Raw genomic sequence first — 22,236 nt, 5'->3', positions numbered from 1 at the left:
ACGGATTGGTTTCCAAATGGACCAGTTTGATTTGGTTTATATAAATGCCTGAAAAAGGTGAACAACAAAGCAAACCGGTAAGTGCTTCTTTCGATTTGATTTTTTAAAAATCGAATCCGGTTTCTGTTGGACCGACCGGGTTCACGATAACGCGGTTGATCTGCATGGCGCACTACACTCGCACCACGCTCTCCACTCTCTTTAATTATATTGCCGATTTCGATTCTTACTGAACGGCGAGGGACAGATCGAAAAAAATTCAGAGGACACCGGACGCCCGGGAAAAAATAGAGAGAGGAAGCTTTCCCGGACGTCTTCGTACGTCCATTTACTATTTAAATTTCGAAGCTCGCCGACGCAGAGGAGTATGGTTCTCACCTTTGCACTAAATTCGTTGAATTCTATGCTATCCCGTTAATCCATTTGGTCATTAGTCCTTACCCTTTGTTATCCTGTTTCTATTAGCAGAAATGCCGATGGCGAGAGCAAGCTCTGGCCTCGCTTACCCGGAGAGATTCTATGCCGCTGCTGCATATGCAGGTTTTGGTGGATCTCCAAACTCTTCCAAAGCCGTGATTTCGAAGTTCCAGAACGATGTCGCTTTGTTGCTCTACGGATTGTATCAACAAGTAAGCTCACATTTTGTATGGAATGGATCTGATGTTCTCATTCTTGAATTTAGGCTGACAAATTTGCGTCTGTTGGGTAGTTGAACATCACATTTTTGTCAATTGCGTCGATTAATGTACCTTTTGTTGGGAAACTTAAACCATTCCGGTAGATCTGGGATTTCAGATTGACATTATAGTCTAGAAAGTGTTGATCCGGCACGAGTGAATGCAGATCAGTAAAAGATATGGTTTTTGGACGAGATCCCAGTTGGAACATGCTGAAGTCCTGTCTGCATGTAGCTCTGGGTTGATTTTTTAGTACCTCCACGAAGACAATGTAATTATGCTGTCTTTGTTGTTGAGTTTTGTTCAGAAAGGGTTCTATTTCAATGGTTTGAGATATTTAAATCATGAGGAGCTACTGAAAAGCGCTGAATTTTCTTGAACGTTGAATTTGGTATACTAGTTATCACACCCCTGGGGCAAAAAAAACATTGAAATTGGAATGTTATTGCAGGCAACAGTCGGGCCTTGCAGTGTTCCTAAACCTCGAGCTTGGAATCCTCTGGAGCAAAGCAAATGGACAAGGTACAGTGCATAAACAGAGTAGCAATTCCTCAGTTTAATTGTTAGATCATCAATTTGAAGTTTAAGTGGAGAATTGCCTATGCAGTTGAAGAAAGCGAAAGCCATGCTATTAAGGTTTAATTTTATATTTGTGGGACATTCAGTTACTTCTCAATATTGCATTTTTGTTTACTTCACAGCTATAAGATTCTCTTTTTCTAAAAATGGCAAAATAATGGCCAGCTATTGCGAAACATGAACTTTAGCCATATCAAATTTTTCTCACAACAATCACAAGAGTACCAAAATCAGCTTGTTGCAATTGCACCTTAAAACCGTCATAATTCAATTGAAACTGGCATAGTCAATTAGTCATTGCATCAAATTACAAACTAGTATAGCCAGTGTTGAACACAACAGGTTAGGTAAATTGACTCAAATTTAATTTCATAACTGGAAAATCTATTCTACAAAAGTTTTTAGAGGAAAATATCTCTTGGAATCAAATGCTTCACTTTCCTTCCATTTTGTGAATTTTCTTTTTGTAACTGGAACCAGAATCTGATGATAGCTTTCTTTAATGAACATTTTCTTTTGAGTCAAAAGAACATTTAATAAATGGCATTTTAGCTAAAAAGGAAATGCTGAATCGAGAATGATGGCCCTCCTTGAAGTACTTGAAAATTGTAGATGCCTTTTCACAATGAAATCAACAGATTTGGGTAAATGGTTTAGTCAATGACTAGACAATTTCTTACTTTGGTCAACTTCTATACCTCATTCTGATCTTCATGGTTATGGATCCTTGAAGGAATACTCCAATACATACTACATATTACACGAAGTGCTACCTTCCTTGGTGAATGCAATTCCCAACTTTTGAATATCATTGACTATTCCAGAAGATGTCAAAAGCCTAGTTAAGTATAATCACAGCAAAATTAATTCCATAAAGGGTTTCAATATTATCACCAACATATATTCTCGCTAACGCAATGCCGATACAACTATCATGTGGAACCCCATAACTTCCACAATTGAGTTCAAACAACAAATCTTGCATTTCGTCAATATACCTTGAGGAATTAATTTTCATTCCTTAGTCTTCCAAGTAGATCTAGTTTTCTCCAATTGGTCTCCTCATGAACCTAGATGTGGACGTCGGAATGGGCCGAGGCTTTGGCATACTTGGAATAGATTTTGGGTTCATAAGTGATGTTTCTTTTGGCTTGCCGACTAAATGATTCTCATTGTCCTATATGGACTCACAAAGAAGGGAATTAATATTGTCACTGGATATATTAGAGACAGATTTGATTTTATATTGCAATTCAAGGAAACTAGTAGGAATTATTTTGTGGTTATTTGATTTTATATTGTAGTGAAACTTAATGAGAGGGAGATTCAGCAAAGTGATTATTTTAGGTATCTTGGCTCAATTGTAAATAAAGAAGGTGATGTAGAGGATGATGTTTCACAGATAATTAAAATAGGATGGATAAAGTGGAGAGGTGCATCCGAAGTTTTGTGTGATCGGTTTATTCCTTTAAAACTTAAAGGAAAATTTTATAAGACAGTCATATGACCGGCATGATGTATGGTGCGGAACGTTGGGCAGTTAAGAAGCATCATATAGATAAACTCAGTGTAGCGGAGATGAGGATGTTGAAATGAATGAGTGGCAAAACTAGGAAGGATAAAGTAAGGAATGACCATATTTGAACTGGTTTGGGAGTAGCTCTGATACATGATAAGCTATGAGAAAGTCGTTTGAGGTGGCATGGGTATGTTCAACGGAGGCCTTTGGATGCTCCAGTAGGGAGGAGTGATTTAATTCAAATTGAAGGGAACTAAAAGAGCCAGGGCAAACCTTAAAGGACCTTAGGCGAAGTGGTGAGAAAAGACACGCATAGCTTAGGCCTTGTATCAAGTATGACCTTGAATAGTGCTAATTGGAGGGCAAGGATCCATGTAGCCGACCCCATTTAGTTGGGATAAGGCTGAGTTGTTGTTGTTGATTTTATATTGTAATCCGTGGAACTAGTCTGAATCGCTTTATATTGTAATTTAAGGTAGTCAGTAGGAGGTAATGTAGAACCAACTAAAATATAGCTACCTCCAACAGTATAATTACCCAGGCAGCAAGCCAGCCAATATTAGCAGGCCAATTATAGGGGTTATAAACCAGAATATGGAAGTGATTCAAAAATCAGAATTAGCCAACTGATGGAAGTGAAACCTAGGTCGAGTGTAGGCCCCAACAGTGTGAAGTAACCCTCCAAATTAGGGCTGGTCTGATGGGCTGATGTAAAGTTATGCTAGATCACTAAATTAGAAGGTAGAAGATGAAGTTAGAAGTTTAGGGTTTCAGACAAATCAGTCACCACTTGGATACTAGATTTGGAGTGAGAAGAGAAGATGTTGACAGAAAGCTGTGCTCCAAATAAGATCTGATAGCTTGAAGATTGAAATCAGAATTTGCAGCAACAATAACTTGAAGAACAAGCAGATCGAGCTTCAATGGAGGAAACCCAGACTTCAAACAATGCTGTGGACTGATTCTTCTTCAAACAATGATTGAATATTCTTCTTGAATGACTGAAACTAAATATCAGATCTGTTGAAATTATTCTTGAACCTTGCAGAGAATTTCCAGCAACTAGAATGATTCTTCAAGAGATCGGTTAGGGCAGAACTCTGTATTGTTGATGAAATCGATAGAATGGAGGATGGGAATAGAATGGATATCTGACCCTAGGCTTCTCACCTATCCTATCTCAGGATTTCAACAATTCTTTAAGCAAACTTTTATTCATTCAATCGTGCGCTCAACTGAGCAATTACAACTATATTGAACATAGAAAGTAAAAATCAAACTCAAACTAAGACTCAAAGTAGAACTAGGATTCCCAACTCAGATTCAAAACTAATTTAGGAATCCTAATTAGGACTACAATTCCAGCAAACAAAGTCTAAATAAAAGACAAATAAATGACCAACACCTAACCCACGATTTATGATGGTGTAGGGGGAATCTCTACACCTACTCTACTGCTGGTGTAGGGAAGAATCCCTACACCTGCGGCTGATTTTGGACAGCCGATGTTCATCAGGAAGAGTTTAATGGTTAAGTAAGGATGCAAGCAAGAATGAAATTATAGAGATGTGTACTCTACCTCCATTTTGTCCTAGATACATGGATGACGCTGCCGCCATTGTAGTCTCTGATCAACGCTGCTTCAAGCTTTTCCAGTGATGTCTTCTTCTACCACAGTACGTTCGTCAATGGCAAAAGAGAGGTTATCTTGCTTCTTAGTCTCTCCACAACAACACATTAACAGGATGGGAATTAGTGTTCACGTACCGAAGCAAGACTCTCCCCTATTTTATCTCTTATTGATAACTGCTGCCCATCTTGGCAGTTATCAATTTCAAATAGGAGACTAACTACCGTGAAACATTGCAAAAGAACCTATGCTGATGTGGCGATTTGGGCAGTTGTTAGGTTTTATGAAACTGGAGTTAAATAGTGATACCTAAATCTTGGTTGCTTGCTGTGATTGTTGTTATCTTTTGTGTAAGATAGGGTTAGGTCATCCACCCATCATAACCCTTATCATTCTTGTGTCATGAAGAGTTCTTAATTGTTTCTTATTCATTTTTATTAAAGCTACCACCCCTATAGGACATTTCCATATCTTGCATCTGGCCTAAATTTGCATTCAGTCAATGAAAAACTACTACCCATATAGGACATCTTTGCATGTCCTATTTGGTTTGGCTTCCCATAATGCAGAATGAAAAATTTGATGGAAAGGACTGAAATATGATAAGATGTCTTTGACCACAGTGGTAGTTCACTTAGAAATGCTGTACTTCCCCTTCGAAGTATGACACTCCTCTCCTTTGTGGGCTTTCGATCTTGCATTCTGGATCTGGTATGCTTGAAGTGATCTCAAAAGGATTCAGTGGCCTATCATTTGGAACCTTCAAAACATTGAACATCATTTCATATTGCATATGGTCTGTTTGGACAAATTTTAGTGTGTCTACTTGGGTAAATTACATGTCACCCCCTGGTTTTCAATCGAAACTCAGATCACCCCCTGGTTTTTGAAAAAACTCAAATCACCCCCTCTACAGTAACGGTGTTAGTCTGCTGTTTGTTATTGGTGTGAAAGGGCTATTTTACCCTTGTACTAAAACATTAAAATTAAATTTACAATACTACCCGTCCTTCATCTTCAACCTAAAATACCGCACCCTTTCCTGCAACTCCGCTGGCAGCACCACCACTGCCGCTGGGAACAGTAACAAATCACTTCAAACCGGAATTCCTTCTCTGCAACCTTTGATCGCATCACATAGAGTTTCAAAACCAGGGGAGGGGGAGAGGAACAAATAAAATGCCCTAGAGCCGAGAAATCCGTGATGAGAGGGCTAGGGGGAGATAGGGATTTAGGGTTTTCAAAATCATCACAATCGTTGAATCTATATTGGGGAAATTGGGTCTAGAGAAGTGAATGTAATTGAAGAGAAGATGATCGACTACCTGGGTTCGATCAGAATCGTAGCAGGAGTTGTCAACCCAGGCAGACAGTATTATGGTTTTGCTGTTGTAGCTCTTGCGGTGGTGGCACCTGCAATCGATGGTGTTTCCCGGAACGATTCGAGAGCCGACCAAAGATGCAGACATAAAAGGTTCTGGTTATCCATCTCCGTCCATGCCGCAGCGGAATCACCCATCTCCGCCTACATGAGGAACCTCCAGAGCAACCATTGGAAAAGCTTTTGAACTCTGGTTTCCAGATGTATTCCCATCTGTGCCCATCAAAGATGATCTAACCATCACCTTAATGTATCCAGATGAATTATCACGGTATGAATAAGGAGCCCATTCGATTTTCAAGCAGAAAACAAGAACCAGAGGAATTGGAATAGAAAAATCCCCAACGAGTACAGTTTGAGCAGAGATGTTGGCAGTAAGAAAATTTCACATACTTAATTGGATCTGAGAAAATATTTTCGAAGTAGCTCAAGCCGGCACCTAGACTTGTGTACAATACCGTTGTCGATGAATTTGATTGAACACCACCGGTGCCATTTCTTGATGAATTAGAATTACAAGGAGAAGCCAAGGAATGGGATTGATCTGATGGCAAGCAACCTTGTCTGCTATCTTGATTGATGCTACGAAACCCGGTAGGACATGAACAAACACCTACCCCTGATCCAGCAGAAGCTGTGCACAACCCAATTGAGCCACAGATGTAAGGAATTTGACAACCCGATGTCCCCGTCACAGTTTCTGATGTCTTCATCGCCTCTGCCATTTGGGAAGCTTCCATCACCTCGGTCGCCAAATCACCACCACCATTGCCGCAGCGGCGATGTCTCCGTCACAATTTCTTCTCTTTTTTCTCTCCGGCGACTCTTCTGCTTGAGATTGAGTTGCAGGTCATGGGAGGAAGAGAGTGGTGTGAGGAAGAGGATCAATTTTGGGGTTTTTAGATTCAAGGGTAAAATAGTAACTCAACACTGGTCAAAGGTAGTTTAGGAATTTAAATTATTTAACTGGCTGACATCATCACTTAACAGCATAAAACTAACGGTAGGGACTAATTTGTCATACTGGGGTCTAATACAGGGGGTGATTTGAGTTTTTTAAAAAACCAGGGGGTGATCTGAGTTTCGATTGAAAACCAGGGGGTGATGTGTAATTTACCCATTTTTTTTTTGACAGTAAACATGTTTGATCTATGGAAAACCGTTGAAGCTCTAAAAATATTTGAATATATTTAATTTTTTCCTCCTGATTTGAACTAGCAGTTTTTAGCATTTTTACTGTATACTTTTTTGGCTTTTGCAGCATCTTTTTCTCCTTGATCACTATTGTTTGTAGAAACTTTTGATGTAATGTCATTTTTAAGGAATTATGCCCTTATTGCTTCCAAGTTTCCACGTAGATTGCTTTTTTCTTTCCCCCCCCCCCCCCCCAACTTATTTTGTTAGTGTATTTACATTTGTTTGAGGTCACCTCTTCATCTTAATCAAGCTTCATCCTAGAAGTCTCTGATGATTTCCATATAAAGAGTCATGTAGGATGTAGCTATATTACATTTGTGTTTCAATGTAGGTAACTTGAATTGTATGCATTTTGCTATTGCCCTTGATATTTAATAATTCATCAATTGTTACTCCGTAATGTATTTTCTTCTAAAAGCTGTTTCCATTTCTACAGCTGGCATGGGCTTGGAAATATGGCCTCAACAGAAGCAATGCGCCTTTTTGTGAAAATCTTGGAGGTGCCTGCAAAGTTTTAGAATTTTTTTCGCTCCTTATGTTGTTATGGAATGCTTAAAACTTTGGTGAGCTGATTATTTCCTATGTGATTTGTTCAAATAGGAAGAAGAACCAGGGTGGTATTCAACGGTTCCTGAATTTGTGGTCGAGCCTGTTGTAGATGTGGAGATGAATGTGAGCTCTTTGAAAGTTATAAAATCTTGACTCTCCCCCCCTTAAGTCTTTCTCTCTCCCTTTGGCATGTATTAGCATACGGTTGGCTTTACTTTTTTGTTGTATTTATTTATTTATTGTTTTTTAATTCCTCTAGCTTAGGAGATAGATAATATCTGATGAAGAAACAATATTTGAGGAGGACAAGATTATATAAACCCATATTAAGTTTTAATCTATATGCTTTTGGTATCAGTATCACATCTGATTTGCTAGAGCGATTCTTCTCTGAAGCACTTCTTTATTCTTACTTGTGATTTTATGATAAACAATACTTACCAAGTTAGAGGGCAGGCCTTGGTGCAACAATAAGGTTGCTCCATTGTTACCAAGTGGTCACGGGTTCGAGTCTGGAAACAACCTCTCTGTGAAAGCAGGGATAAGGCTGCGTACATTATGACCCTACCCAGATCTTGCAGTGGCGGGAGCCTCGTGCACTGGGTACGCTCTTTTTAATACTTACCAAGTTACTAAACAATACCCATAAAAGAATGGGTAAGAGATTCTTAGGACGAGCATAGTTCAAAATATCGTTTTGTTTCGGTTGAAATTTCGAATATTTCGAGTATTTTGGTCGAGTCAAAACGAAATGCAACATCAAATTGAAAAAAATGCAGTATTTCGGAAATTTCAGTCATCTTGTTTCGGAAATTTCAGAAATCTCAGTAATTTTGGTCTAAAAAATGCACTATTTCATCGAAATTTCGGTCATTTGGTTTCGGTAATTCGGTCTTTTCGGCATTTTACACCCACAAATGGCCAAGCAAAACTCATGGAAAAACGGTATCTCGGAAATTTCGGTCTGACCGAAACTGCCTTCCGAAACAAGATTTAATACTATGAGGATGAGAAGCAAGAGATTTTCCCTTCTGTAAAACCACCCTAGAAGACTCCCCCCCTCCCCAGTAAAAAAAGAATCATTGCAAAGAATCATTTGTACCATGTGATTGTAGTCAGAATCACTCCGTGGAAGTGTAAAACAAAAGTCGTGGTCTGTCTCTGTTACTGATTCGTGGAGTAGTTGGGTGTGCATTGCTGATGTAGATCGAAGCATGAAGAAGAAAAGGACCAAAACTCTATTCACTTAACTGTTCACATGAACAATGGTGTGGGCCCATATGGAGGAGATTTGATGGAGATATTAGTTGCTATTTTGTTAGTGTAGTTTCTATTTCCGTGTAATCTTTAGTTATTAGTTTCTAATTTGATTTAATAGCTAGGATTTTATATTACTTGTTGTACAAGTTCCAATATTATCTTGTAAGGGACTTCTATTTTGCTTTATTTTCTTTCTTGTAATAGTAACTGTCACTATATATGTAATGGACCATTGAGAGTCCTTCTCCAACGAATTAATGAATTAAAGAAAAGCGTGATTGTTAGCCATGGTTGTTGTGAGAGCCAGTGTGAGGTGAGAGGCCTAGGTGTGAGTGAGAGACTCAAACTATCTATCCCCTTCTTCTCTATTTGGTGTTTTATTTCTTATTTACTGTTAAGAGTTACTGGTATTTATATTGCTGGGAATTTGGGGGTATTTAGTGCTATTGTAAGCATTGAATTATCCTACTGTGGAATTAGTTCCTAAGTGTCTAGTTGGGGATTAGTTCTACATTAATTGCTCATTGTAGAAATGCATTCCATGTCTAAAAGATTAGATAAAACCATCTTGAAGATGATTGTGATTTGAGGTTGAGAATGACTTAAATTTCATTTCATTGGATATCGGATTCAAATTTTCAGAAATTATGTAAAAATATTCAGGATTGTTGCAAAGAAAGAACTTGTTTTTCAACATCCAAAATCTGATCATTTTAAACTCTGCTTTTTGGATGTAGACTTGAGCTTAAACAACTTAGAATGTGCAGAAAATTCATTTTATTTTTGGGTGGAGAAAACTATGAGTGCGTTTTATTCTTCCATTTTTGTTACTACCACATGTGTTTCTAGTTGCTACACAAGTGCAAGTTGGGGTGCACTGGGTTTGACCATGTGAGGGTTCAGATTTCCATTCTTTTCCCCCTGTAATCAGCACTCACTTATATTCACCTGGTGTCATCATACATAAACACTCATGTAAGCATGCTATATGGTTTGAATTTCCTTTCACTTTCTTTTATGTCTTATTCACTGCAGAATCCAAAATCTGAGTCAGTCACTCAGAATGGGAACTCCTTTCCTGAGCCAAAGACTATCTCCATTGAAAATGGGGGCATGGAGACTCAGGATAAGGATGTTGTATTGGAAGGCCTTGGTTCAGTTGGTGTTTATGGTCAATGGGTTCAACCTTCAATATCTGGTCAACGCCCAAAAGCCCGATATGAGGTATCATTTATACCTTTCAGACTTATAATAGTCTGTTTGATGTTATTTTTAATAAGTTGAAGTTTCCTTCTTTGTTGTAGTCTTTGTATTGAGTCTTTTAATGTTTGTAGCATGGAGCTGCTGTGGTTCAAGATAAAATGTATATTTTCGGTGGAAACCATAATGGTCGTTATCTTAATGATCTTCAGGTATGCTGTTGAGGCTACTTTGGTCTTTGGTATTTCTTAAATTATATTTGTATAGAAATGATTATCCATTAATGCAAAAGCAATGGGCTCTTTTATGTGGGACATGGGGCTTTCTTTTGAATGAGAATTAAGTTGTAGGGATTGGCTGCCTTGATGATGGAATTACTCAATTTGTGCATAGAACCATGGTTTTGTCATTCACAGAAGTTTGTTTCAGAATCCAACTGATGCGAGTTCTTTGTTTACTTTTATGTTTTTTTGTTTTAGATTTAAGCCTTTTCTTTTTTGGATGAATAAATAACTCAATTAACAAAGGAAGAAAGGGGGGGGGGGAGGGAGGATACAAGCAAAAGCCAACACTAAGCCCTACCAAAAAGTAGGGACAATACAAAGGGCCAAAGCCCTACCCAAAAAACGTGCAAAAAGATAACACGCCAGGCAATCCAAGGAACCAAGCCCGGCTCGAGAAGACCAACTAACCTGGGTCAATAGGCTCACCACATAGAGCAGAATTTGTTATCCAAATTGAAAGGCGAATTCAACTCCGGGGCGGGCAGGGAGTAAGAAAGGTAGGGACGCTTCTTAGGGAAACGAGGGAAGTTAGGGTTATGACGATGGAAAACGTGAGGAGAGGGGGAGGCGGAAGGGTGGGGAAGCCGAGTAGAGTTAAGGGTTGTGACAGAAGAGGGATCTGGCCCATTAGAATCAGATGGGCCAGCCACAGAGGAATAGGAGATGGGCTGGACCAGAGAGGAAGAGGATAAAGGAGAGGGAACTGGCCCATTTGAGCCAGATGGGCCAGCCAATGAGGGACAGGAGATGGGCTGTGCTGCAGAGGGAATGGGTAAAGGGGGGACCACGACGATGGAAGGGGAAATCGAAGAGAGAGAAGGCCTAGGGGATAAAAATCCCTTAGTCTTCGATTTGAGGAAGGAGGAGATACCGAGGTGTAAGGGGAGAGACTTGGGGTTAGTAGGTTCAACAAGCTTGGCAGAGGAGACATGCGCAGCAGTCGAAGGGTCAGAGGAGACTAGTGGGGAAGAGGCCAGCTCATTGTGGGAGGGGAAAGCTGCATCAACGCAGAAGGAGGCAGGCTGGAGGAGAGTGAATCGGTTTGAGACTGCGGTAGCAGGTGGGACCATTTGCTCAGAGGGATGACAGGGAGAGGTCGAAACTGGGAGCTCTTTCCGGTGAGATTTTTTATGGCGACTTCTTCTCCAGCCACGACTAGGGTTGCGGTGCTTAGAAGCTGCCGGAAGAGAAATAGAGGCTTCGACTGGAGGATTTTGAAGCTCCATGGCAGGGTTTGGACCTTTGATAAAAGAAGGCAGATCAGAAGAAGCTTCAGTGGTGGCTTCATTCCCAGCATCAGGGCATTTTCCGGTCAAGTAACCAAAGACCTTGCAAGATAAGCACTGCGGGGTGGGGGGGGTGGGGGTTGGTTCCAGTCATAGTGAACAACCTGGTTGAAGGAGAACCCTTCATCATCGAGGATGGAAGTTGGCAGGGGAGAATCCGCCGGAACTTCCACACAGATTCTGGCGAAAGCGAGGTGGTCCTGAAGTTTTATTCCGCCATCCGAAAAGAGAGGATTTCCAAGGACTGAGCCAATCACACTAAGACCCTCCTCACACTAGAAATGCAAAGGGAGCCCAAGGAGAGAGATCCAGAGCGGAAGAGAACTGAGATCGAGCCGATTCAGCTAGAGATAGCGGTTTCATTGAGGGAGAAAGAGGGTTTTTCTTCCAACGTTCCAGGGACCTCCAGTCAAAACTCTACTTTTGTCTTCATCTTCCGCAAACTTGAAGATAAAGAATCCATTGTCTAGCAGGTATGTATCAAAACGACCTTTTGTTTTCCATTGCTTCGAAATAGAAGCTTTTACAAGGGGGAAGGGGGGTCGAGTTCCCATAAAGTGTCCCACAAGGTAATGATCCCATTTCTTAGCCTCGTGAAGGAGGAGGTCAGCTTCATAATGGGCTGCCTAACCTGCCTTGAAGCTACTGATGAAAGTGGGAGGGACAAAGTGAAGGGGGAAGCCGTCATGGGAGGAGGGGTTTTGGGGTGAGAAGAGGGAGGACCAAGGTCTAGGTTCAGGGACAGGGAGAAGGGAGGCCCTGGGTGGTGGTGGCACTACCCCAGGGTGATCGGACATGGAGGGTTCAGGCCATCACCGTGACAGGTGAAGCGAAAAAAAATGTTTTTTGAAATAAGCCTTTTCTTTTTTTGGTGAATATAATATATTACCGAACCTCAGGAGGGGGCAAGAAAAAGGGGGGAGGGGATATACAAAGAGGAAAGGGGAAGAGAGAGAGAGAGAGAGAGAGAGGGGGGGGCAGCCGAGAGCCAACCTATGCAGAGGTGGGGGCCTTCAAAATAGAAAGATCAAGACCCCAGGACACAACAATATTCCTGTTCCTTGGGGTATCAATAATGGATCTACGAGGGATAAAACTGAGCTTGGATGATACATCGAAAGAGATGGCTTTCCAAATCATATAAAAAGATCTAGAGTTGGAAGTCCATCTCCTAAGATTCCTTTCCATCCAAATGTGGTAGTTAGCAGAGCCAAAAACAAGCTTTCCGACAGTGTCACATATTGTGTCTCCAGTAAAGGTCATATCCAACTAGAGCCATTCCCTATCAAAGGCGAGGGGTCTCCTATTGCATGACCAAATGGAAGTGAGGGCTTTTTTTCCAGATGGTGGCAGTAAATGGGCAAGCAAAGAAGAGATGGGCTAAGTCCTTGGTGCCATTCTAACAAAAGATGCAAGAGGGGGAGACAGGGATGTGACGGTGTAGGAGGAATGCTTAGGTAGGAAGGCAAAGGCTAAGGGATCTCCAAACAGTGAAGTTGTGGCGAGGAATATGGCCTTTGAACCAAACTAGCTTGTGCCAAGGGACAGGGGTGCCAGGGTTTCTAGAAAAGTTCCAAGCCGAACCAGAGCTGAAGAGATCGTTGGGGGAGGGAAGCCAAATAACCTTATCCGCATGAGTTGGGTAGGAGGGGGAGAGGGAGGGGGAGGGACGGCCAGACCTAAGAAAGGATGGTGGAGAAAGGGGAAGGAGGGGACTAAGAGCCTTGAGAAATAATGATTGTAAGGGGGGCAGATTTAGGAATGTCAGAGGAGTAGATCGACCTCGGCCCAAAGACGTTGAAAAGGACTCCGAGAGGATGCCAGGGATCAAGCCAATGGGAGGTGGAGGATCCGTTGACAATGGAGGAGGAGATGGCTCTAAGGGCGAGGGGGCGAAGGAGGAGAATCTTGCGCCAGATCCAAGACGAGTCAGAGTGGATGGGGACAGTCCAGAAGGAGTCCTTTTTGAGGAGATGGGAGTGAACCCAGTTAACCCAGATGGAGTCATGCTTGGAGGAGATTTTCCAAATGAGCTTAAGGATGCCCGCGGTATTGGAGTCGTGGATGCGGCGAATGCCTAGGCCTCCTTCAGCTTTGGAAGGCAAATGGATTTCCAACTGATTGGGTGGAGAAATTTAGAAGTTTCTTTTCCTTTCCAGAGGAAGGGACAGAGGAGGTATTCCATAGCCTTGATGGTGGCTTTAGGGATACCATAGATACCACACCAGTAAATGTAAGAAGCTTGGAGGATAGATCTGATGCATTTAAGTCTACCAGCATAGGATAGAAGTTTGCCTTTCCAGAGCTGGAGACGCTTACGGATGTTGTCTAGCATGGGAATGCAGTGATGACTGGAAAGCCTAGCAGGGATAAGAGGAAGGCCGAGGTATTTGACAGGGAGGGTACCAATGGAGAAGCCAGTCAGACTCCGGAGAGTCTCTTTGTCAGACTCGGGGATACCAGAAAGAGAGATTTTCGATTTGAGAAGATTTATGCGGAGACCAGAGAGAGTCTCGAAGAGATGGAGCGAAGACATGATGGCAGAGATGGAGGAGTGAGAGGCCTTTGAGAAAATCATCAGATCGTCAGCAAAGGTAAGATAGGTGAGGTTGATGAGTTTGCATTTGGGGATGGGGGAGATGAGATGAAGGTCCGTTTTGGTTTGGAGACTCCTAGAGAGGACTTCTAGAGCTAAAGAGAAGAGAAAGGGGGAGAGAGGGCGTCCTTGACGAATGCCGACTTTGGAATTGAAGAAACCAGCGTAGGAGCCATTGACAAGGATCGGGAAGGAAGGAGAGGAGATACAGGCAAGGTTCAAAATCTCGCGAAATTTCGTATATCTCGAGCTGTCCGAGATACGATACCAATCCGAAATGGAAAAATACCATATTTCGACGATATCTCGTGAGATATTGACGAAATATCGTGGACTCACGATATATCGCGAGATATTGAAAAAGTCACTAAAAGTCTCACGTGCAATATTTCGAATATTTCGGAAATTTCGGAAATCTCGGTATTTTTTGCATTTTACACCCACAGAAAATACCATATTTCGACGAAATTTCGGTATCTCGGAAATTTCGGTCAGACCGAAACACCGAAACGAAACGAGATTTAGTACCATGGATACAGGCGTAAATCCAACGGACGAAAGCAGGGGGAAAGTCCATTTGGGAAAGAACTTCATAGATGAAGTCCCAATGAAGGGAGTCAAAAGCCTTGTGAAGATCGATTTTCAAAAGGGCCGCAGGAGAATGGGATTTGCGATCAAAGCCTCGCACAACCTCGGAGTAGAGGATAATGTTATCCGCAATACTCCTGCCAGAGATGAAGGCAGATTGATTAGGACTGACGAGGGAAGGGATGACAGCCTGGATCTGATTGGCAAGGATCTTAGCAATGAATTTGTAAAGGAGATTGTAGAGAGAGATGGGTCTGAAATCAGACAGGGAGGAGGCTCCAACTATCTTGGGGATAAGGCAGATGAAGGTTTGATTGATCTGGGCAAGTTGGTTGGGTTTAAAGAAGAAGCTACGGATAGCTTTGAAAAGGTCTCCTTTAATAGAGTCCCAGCAATTAAGGAAAAACCCATACTGAAGCCATCAGGCCCTGGGGCCTTGTTGGATTTGTGGGAGAGGATCGCCTTTGAGATTTCCTCATCAGAGGGCAAGGCAAGGAGAGAGTTCGCCAAGAGGGGGGGACAAACTTATCGATGAGGCCAGGGGGAAGGGGAAGGGAAGAGGGGAGGGAGGGAGGGATTGAAGAGGGAGGAAAAGAAGGAGATGGTTTCAGACTTGATGTCATGGACAAAGGTAATAGGAGATCCGTCAGGAGCAAGGAGCATGGCGATTGAGTTGGAATTTAGCCTGGCTCTTAAGGAGTGATGAAAGTAAGCCGTGTTGGAGTCTCCAAGCTCCAACCATCTAATGCGGGATTTTTGACACAAGAAACTTTCTTATTGGATGGAAAGGGAGGAGAGCTCTTCAGAAAGCTTTTTTTTCCTAAAGGGCAAGGTCGGGGTTGAGCGAGTCCAATTGGAGCCGGGATTGGACAAGGGAGAGGTCGGCTCGACAAGAGGAGACACGAGAGGGGATGTCGCCAAAGGTAGAATGGTTCCACCTTTTAAGGGCGGACTTGGTGTGGCGAAGCTTCCGAGCAAAGGCAATGAGAGGGAGGGAGGGGCAGGAAACATGAGAGCGCCAAGCTTTTAGGATGGTAGGGGAAAAAAGGGGATGGGAGGTCCACATATCGAAGAATTTGAAGGGCTTGGGGCCAAAGGAGGAGTAGGGTTGGATGAGGAGGTGGCAAGGTTTGTGATCTGATAAACCTTGAAGATGGAAATTTGCGAGGGAGTGGGGGAAGGAGGAGAGCCAAACCTCATTAGAGAGGAAGTGATCGAGCTTGCAAGCAATGTGATTAGATCCCACTCGGCGGTTGTACTAGGTGAGGGAGGAGCCAATCCAACGAAGGTCCTCGAGGCCAAGGTCCTCAATGCAATCATTGAAAGCAAGAACAGAAGGGAGGTCAATGGGATGACTTCCAATTTTCTTAGATTGGGATTTGACAACATTGGAATCGCCTCCCATACCCCAAGGAAGGGAGTCCATTCCCGATTTAAGGAGGGAGAGGTCAGACTAGAGGGAAACACGGTCAGCTGCTTGGTTGCAAGCATAGACCACCGAAATGAAGAAGGAGAGAGGAGAGTTGGGGATGGAAAAGCGGAGATGGAGAAGTTGGGAGGAGGAGGAGGAGTGAGAGATGGATATATGGATTTTGGTGGGATCCCAAAGGATCCAAATGCGGCCGTTAGGGGAGTGGTTATAGTTGGAGAAGAAAGACCAAGAGGGGGCGATAGCGGTGGCAATGCGAGGAGCATTCTCTTGGAGGACTCTGGTTTCGAGAAGAGCACAATAGGATGAGTGGGTGGATTTGATGAGAGACCTAATGTCGTTGTGCTTCGTCAGTGAGTTGATGCCCCTGACATTCCAGATGAAGCCAGTAGACATGAGAGCTAGAAGGAGAGGGGTAAGGGTTTCCTAGAGGGGGCCCTTCTGTACCTCCGGTGGGAATAAGCAACGGCCGGGCTGCTGATAAAAGGACGACGAGGGGGGAGAGGCCAAACCGAGCCGAGGGGAGGTGTGGGATACTTAGCAGATAAGGTTACAACACAAGGGGGGGAGGGGAAGGGGTAAGTCGGGGGAAAGGGTATCGATGGATGAAGGAATATTGGGGTTAGAACTGGATAGGGCCAAGGTGGTAGGGGGGTCGGGTTGGTGTAGTCCTTACGGTAGAGATGGGCTGGGGGTTTAATAATGGGTAGGGTATAAGAAAAAAAGGAATGGGAATGGGCTTGGGCCTGGGCCTGGGTCTGAGAGGGGGGTAAGGGATTTGGCTTGGGAGGTGCATGGGCTTGGGTATTAAGGATGGTAGCGTTGAAGGGCCTGGGGTTTAAGGGGTGGATAGGAGAAGAGGGGAAAGGTTGGGATGGCACGTGGCATGGGTGTGAGGAGAGAGAGTGGTAGGTGGAATGGAACCGAGGAAAAGGGCATCCCGAGGATCGAGGGGAGTTTGGGCAAAGGGGGGGGGAGTAAAAGGGATTGGGAATAAGGGGGGGGGATTAGGTAAAGTGGAAACAAACCTTTGCATAGGGGAGACTCGCCTTGCACGAGAATGCCAACCAACCGAGACTAATCCATAACAAGAGCCAGGACGATGGAAGCCTGAAGAGCCTACGGCCAGCTTTTCGATACACTAAGGGATGAAGTGGAATCAAGGGATCTTCCAGGCACAACGATGGATGCATCACGATTCGTCAAAGGCAGCTACAGAGCCATATCAGTCTGTAGAGCTCTAACAGGGGAGACTGACGGGGAATCTGATTCGCCAATGGGAGCCACGAAGTTCAAAGGGTTCTCGTCAAGCGGGCTTTGGACACTGGAGCTGACGGTGGCTTAGTTCATCAGGGGAGCTGATGATGGCAGAGCCAGAGAAGCAGGGGTAGAGCAGGCCAGGGGGGCCTCGGGGACTGGAGCCAGGGGGCCTCGATGGCAGAAGGGGAACCAGAGGCGGAGAGACCACATCGACGGTGAAAGTTGTGGCAGCGATCGGAGCTTCTTCCATGGCCAGGAGAAATGGAGGGGCCAGAGACAGGGTGGACACGGTGGCGACGACTATGGAGGCGGCCGGCAGAGCTTCTTCCACGAATGGGAGGTCTGGAGGAGCCGGAAAGGGGAGCTTGAAGATCACACGAACCAGAGAGATGCTCAGACGGAGGAGAAGAGTGTGCAGAACCACGACCATTCAAAGGACCATTGAAACTAGGAGGATCCAAGTCTGTTGAAGGCATTGCAGGGCAAGCTGTAGACATCGAAGGGAGGGGGGCTTTGCCGGAACAATCTTTCGAGTGGTGTCCAAAAACCTTGCAATGTAAGCTGTGAGGGGGGATCCAATCATAATGAACCGGTTGCTCGAAGCTAAAACCATCGTCTTCAACGATGGTGATAGAAGAAGGAGGGGGGCTGGCTGCAGAGACGTTGATGCAGATCCTTGCGAAAGAAATTCTATCCATCTTCAGAGTACAGGCATCAGTGTACAGAGGGTAGCCCACGACAGAGCCAATCCTGCTGAGGTATTCTTGACTCCAGTACTGAAAGGGGAGGCCAGGGAGAGCAATCCACAAGGGAATGCTGCTGAGGTTGACCTTGTGGAGCTGGATGTAGGGGGTCCACTAGCGGAGGAAGACAGGTTTGGTACCCATGAGCCAAGGGGCACCATTCAGAGCACGAGCCCTGGCTTCATCCGAGAAGAATTTGAAGATGAACACACCGTTGTCAAGGAGGAAGATTTCCAAGATTCCATGAGCTTTCCATTGCTTTGAGAGGGATGCTTTGACAGTGTTAAAAGAGGGCCTTGAACAAAGAAAGTGGCCAACCAGGCACGATTGCCATTTAGAGATTTCCGGAGTGAGGAGGTTGCTGGGGCAGAGGGCAAAGGAAGAGCCTTCGTCGGAGGATGGTTCCACATAATGGAGAGTGAGACCAGCACTGGAGGGAGAGGGGTTCTGAGAGAAAAGAGAGGCCCAAGATTTGGGGCCTGCAGGGGTTAAGGGAGTGGTGGTGGTGGGGAATGCCGAGGAGGTGGAGATGGCGGGCGTGGTGGGAATAGTGGAGGAGGGGTTGGTGGAGATGATGGAGGCGGAGCTGGTGGAAATGGTGGTGGTGGGGGTGGTGGCGGAAGGGGAGGAAGGCGGAGGAAAAAACATTCAGACGTTCAGGATCATCGATTGGTCTGATCTCATAGAAGTAATATTATTTTTTGGGAAAACCCTGTTGCTTCTCTGACTTGGATTTTTTTTCCTGGAAATGTTTCTACGAAACTCTCTTTCCTTTTCATTAGTGTTGATTTCTAATTTTAGTGAGGTTTTTTAAGAAATACAGGACTGTGGCTTGGTCTAAGTGCTTTCTTCTCTTCCAATTGACAATATGGTACTTTTTTCCAAGCATGAGGCTTGGACAACGTAAAATTTCTTATATCTCTCACCATTCTATTTCTTCTTTTTCTATAACTTTATCCAAAATCCAAATGATCTTTTTTACCACTCTTTTTTTGCAACCTGAACCCTAAATCTGCATTCAAGCTTTCACAGTCCTTTATTCCTTCACCTCCTGGAAAATTTTAAACCCATTAAACCCCTAGGCCCATTGTATACTGTCAGCCCTTTAGCCCTAATAAACACAGTAAAGTTTGTTGAGACCTTCATAAAAAACTAACCACACCATTTCTTTTAGGTGATAAGTTTTGTGCTTGGTAACCCACGGACAAAATTGGTGGGTGGGTACATCTGTTCTGCGGTTTCTGCCACATAGAATAGTGATGTGGCAAATTCTGAGTTTCTGACCGTTGGTTATCTCAGAAATGGTCTGAATTGGCCATGTGTCAAATTTCAACCTCAAATTCAATCATTTACCCTCCCTTGTATGTTCACGCACTTTCTTGGTAGTCCCGGATTTTTCCATCTTTGTTTTGCCACATGGCCAACTCCAATTAGGCTGAAACTTGATATTTGAGCTACCTGTCCATATAATTTTGGCCTCAGGCCCTCATCTGATCTGCTACATGGCAGATCTAGGCACCCACCCACAGTTTTTGCCTGTGGGTTTCCATCCACCAAAAACAGCTCTCTTTCTTATTCTTATATCGTTTACTAAAATCTAATTTTATCTTTGTGGAAATTAGAATCTAATCAATCAACCTCTCAGGCTGTTGTTTATGCATTCTGTTTTGAACTAGATCTCATAACTTTTGCTAAACAGACTGACCAGCACCTTCTACACTAACTGTTTTTGGGATACCAAAATCTCACTTTTCATCATTCAATCAACTATTTCCACTAACCCACCAATGTCAACCTCTGATTTAATTGATTGAGGTGCAATTTATTGTGGGATTGGGATATTCTGCCCACCAAACATATCGGATATTGAGGTTTCCAATGCAGGACAGCAACGATATGAAAAAAAATGTGTCTTGAGTCATATCGACCTTCTCTGGTCGCTGCAACCCAAGACATTGTGTGTCATCTCAACAAAGTGTGAGCTGCATTTCTGCAACAGGCGGAAATTGCAGTGGCAGCTGCCGCCGGAGAAAGAAGAGGAGGAGAAGAAGTGGAAAAATGGGGATCTGCTGCTCACAGAAGGAGGTTGCATCGCTGGTGAAATTAGAGGGGAATGAAAAAGAAGTGGAAAAAGGGGAGCTACTGCTTGCAGGAGATGATTGCAGCAGCTCCCGCCTGCGAAGAAGAGGAGAAGTAGCGGAAAAATGGGGGAAGGTGACGTACCTGTTTTTGGTCTTCATTCCTTCGCACTCTTCTTCTTCTTTCTCCATTTGATGTCACTGTGAGGCTGTGAGCAGGGAGCCGGAAAGAAAATTAGGGTGGAGAGGGTGGGGCTTACATGCTTAGCTAGTTTCTTTGAATCTTTCCAGGGCAATGAGCTTAGCTTTTTGCCTTTCCATTTTGGGTACCAATGGCTGTGGGCTCGAAAGAGGGTTTCTCTGATTCTGATTGATGGGAATACGGGATGATATCAATTGAAGCTTATCTCCACTCTCCGTGAAAGGCCATCATCTTCAATGAGCTTTACCACTTACTAGTTACCATTGCATACATGATACAGACTGATGAGATAAGTCACCTAAAGGGCTTATTTTATTGAAAATAAGCTTTGGGTTGGGTTATATATGTATTGGGACTTTGATCCCATGGGTTTATTTTGCAATTGGCCACTTTAATGACCCTAAAATAGGGGTAGAAAGTAGAAAAACGGGATTTACTTCAATAGTTTAGTTATAGTCATGTTTTGAGTCTGTTTCTTTCATTATTTTAGTTTCCTTGTCAATTTAGGTTACCTTATTAGTTAGGGATTGGGTTAGGCCTTTCCTTTTTAGTGTCGAAGTTTATTTTTGAGTCTTCTATATAAGTTTGTAAGGGACGCCAGCATTGTACACGAATTTGATTAATGAAATATTGGCTTGAGCCTTCGTGAAAACCCTGAGATAGGATGGGTGAGATGCCTAGGCTGAGATAGCCAACCCCAACCTTCCCCCATCCCCTTGCATTGGTTCTTGATTCCAAACCCTAATTTTGTTCAAATGGATCTCAAGAGTGCTACAAGCTGCTGGGATTTCTTTCGACTGATTGTCATATCGATTTCTTGAAGATTAAAGCATCAAGATCATTGGTGCTTCATCAGGTTATTAATTTTGTGGGATTCTTTCTTTTGGTTATCTTTTGAGAGCTCATCATTCTCCTCCAATCAATGAGTCTCTTGGTTATCTTTTGAGATCTCATTGTTCTCTAAGGAATCCCATTGCTCTCTTTCTTGTTCTTGGGAGATTTTCTATTTGACCCTGCTTGGGATTAGACCTATTCTTGTTCTAGTATGACATTATTTGGTATCAAAGTTATGGCTTCTCCAAGTACTAATCCTACAGGAGATCAAGTTTTAATTCAACAATTGATCGATATGGTCAAGAATATGATTGATGATGTGAAGTAGCTGAAGCAACCTCTGACCATGTATCAAGATACGATGTCACGACTTGTTAATTCACTGTCACCACATCAGCCCACTCCAAAAGACCATAGAGGCGAACAAGTGAAACAAGAGAATGCAACCTCACTGACCATAGCTATTGAATCCATTCCGGAGAAGCTGGTGTGTGAACCACAGCTTGATGATGATTGGGCTATTAATGCTGCCCTTGAAGGAGACGAGTGTGAAGACCCCTTGGATGAGAACATTGACATCTATGAGGTTAATGTTGAAGTTCCAACAATTTTTTTCGTCATGGAAGAATCAGTCCTTGATGTTTCGAATGTCGAGGCGTACATTGAAGAGTTTGAAGTAAAGAAGGTTGAAGACACAACTGTCGAAGACCCCATGGACATGACTGCTGATTTCAAAGTTGAGCACATAGAGTTCGTCATGCCACCAAAGTTCTTTGAAGAGAAAGTTCCATGCCTTGAAGATTACATTCCTAACATCCACGAGCTGCCTGAGTACAGTTATGGTTTGAAGACAGATATTCACCACACAAAGTTGATTCCTCCATTTTGCAAAATTCCATGACGAATGTTTTTCAAGTAGGGGAGAATTGATGTAGATAAGTCAC

General features: G+C 43.3%; 1 protein-coding gene across 5 annotated transcripts in view; it reads left to right on the top strand.

Annotated features, from left to right (window-relative positions):
* Positions 1–237: 237 nt before the first annotated feature.
* The window catches only part of LOC122668926 (acyl-CoA-binding domain-containing protein 4-like), a 54,023-nt gene continuing 32,024 nt past the window's right edge, over positions 238–22,236 (top strand). For 3 of the 5 annotated variants that reach the window (XM_043865506.1, XM_043865507.1, XM_043865504.1), the window contains exons 1-7: positions 238–370; positions 470–629; positions 1,129–1,199; positions 7,420–7,483; positions 7,584–7,670; positions 9,828–10,016; positions 10,127–10,204. In XM_043865506.1, coding sequence (XP_043721441.1) covers positions 471–629; positions 1,129–1,199; positions 7,420–7,483; positions 7,584–7,670; positions 9,828–10,016; positions 10,127–10,204 — 648 coding nt within the window. In that variant the 5' untranslated portion in view covers positions 238–370; position 470. The remainder of the gene's footprint in view (positions 371–469; positions 630–1,128; positions 1,200–7,419; positions 7,484–7,583; positions 7,671–9,827; positions 10,017–10,126; positions 10,205–22,236) is intronic. The other 2 variants (XM_043865509.1, XM_043865508.1) reach the window with 1 other exon arrangement.

Source organism: Telopea speciosissima, chromosome 7 (assembly GCF_018873765.1).
Source record: "Telopea speciosissima isolate NSW1024214 ecotype Mountain lineage chromosome 7, Tspe_v1, whole genome shotgun sequence".
Lineage (NCBI taxonomy): Eukaryota > Viridiplantae > Streptophyta > Magnoliopsida > Proteales > Proteaceae > Telopea > Telopea speciosissima.
This window is presented reverse-complemented; position numbering and strand designations above follow the sequence as displayed.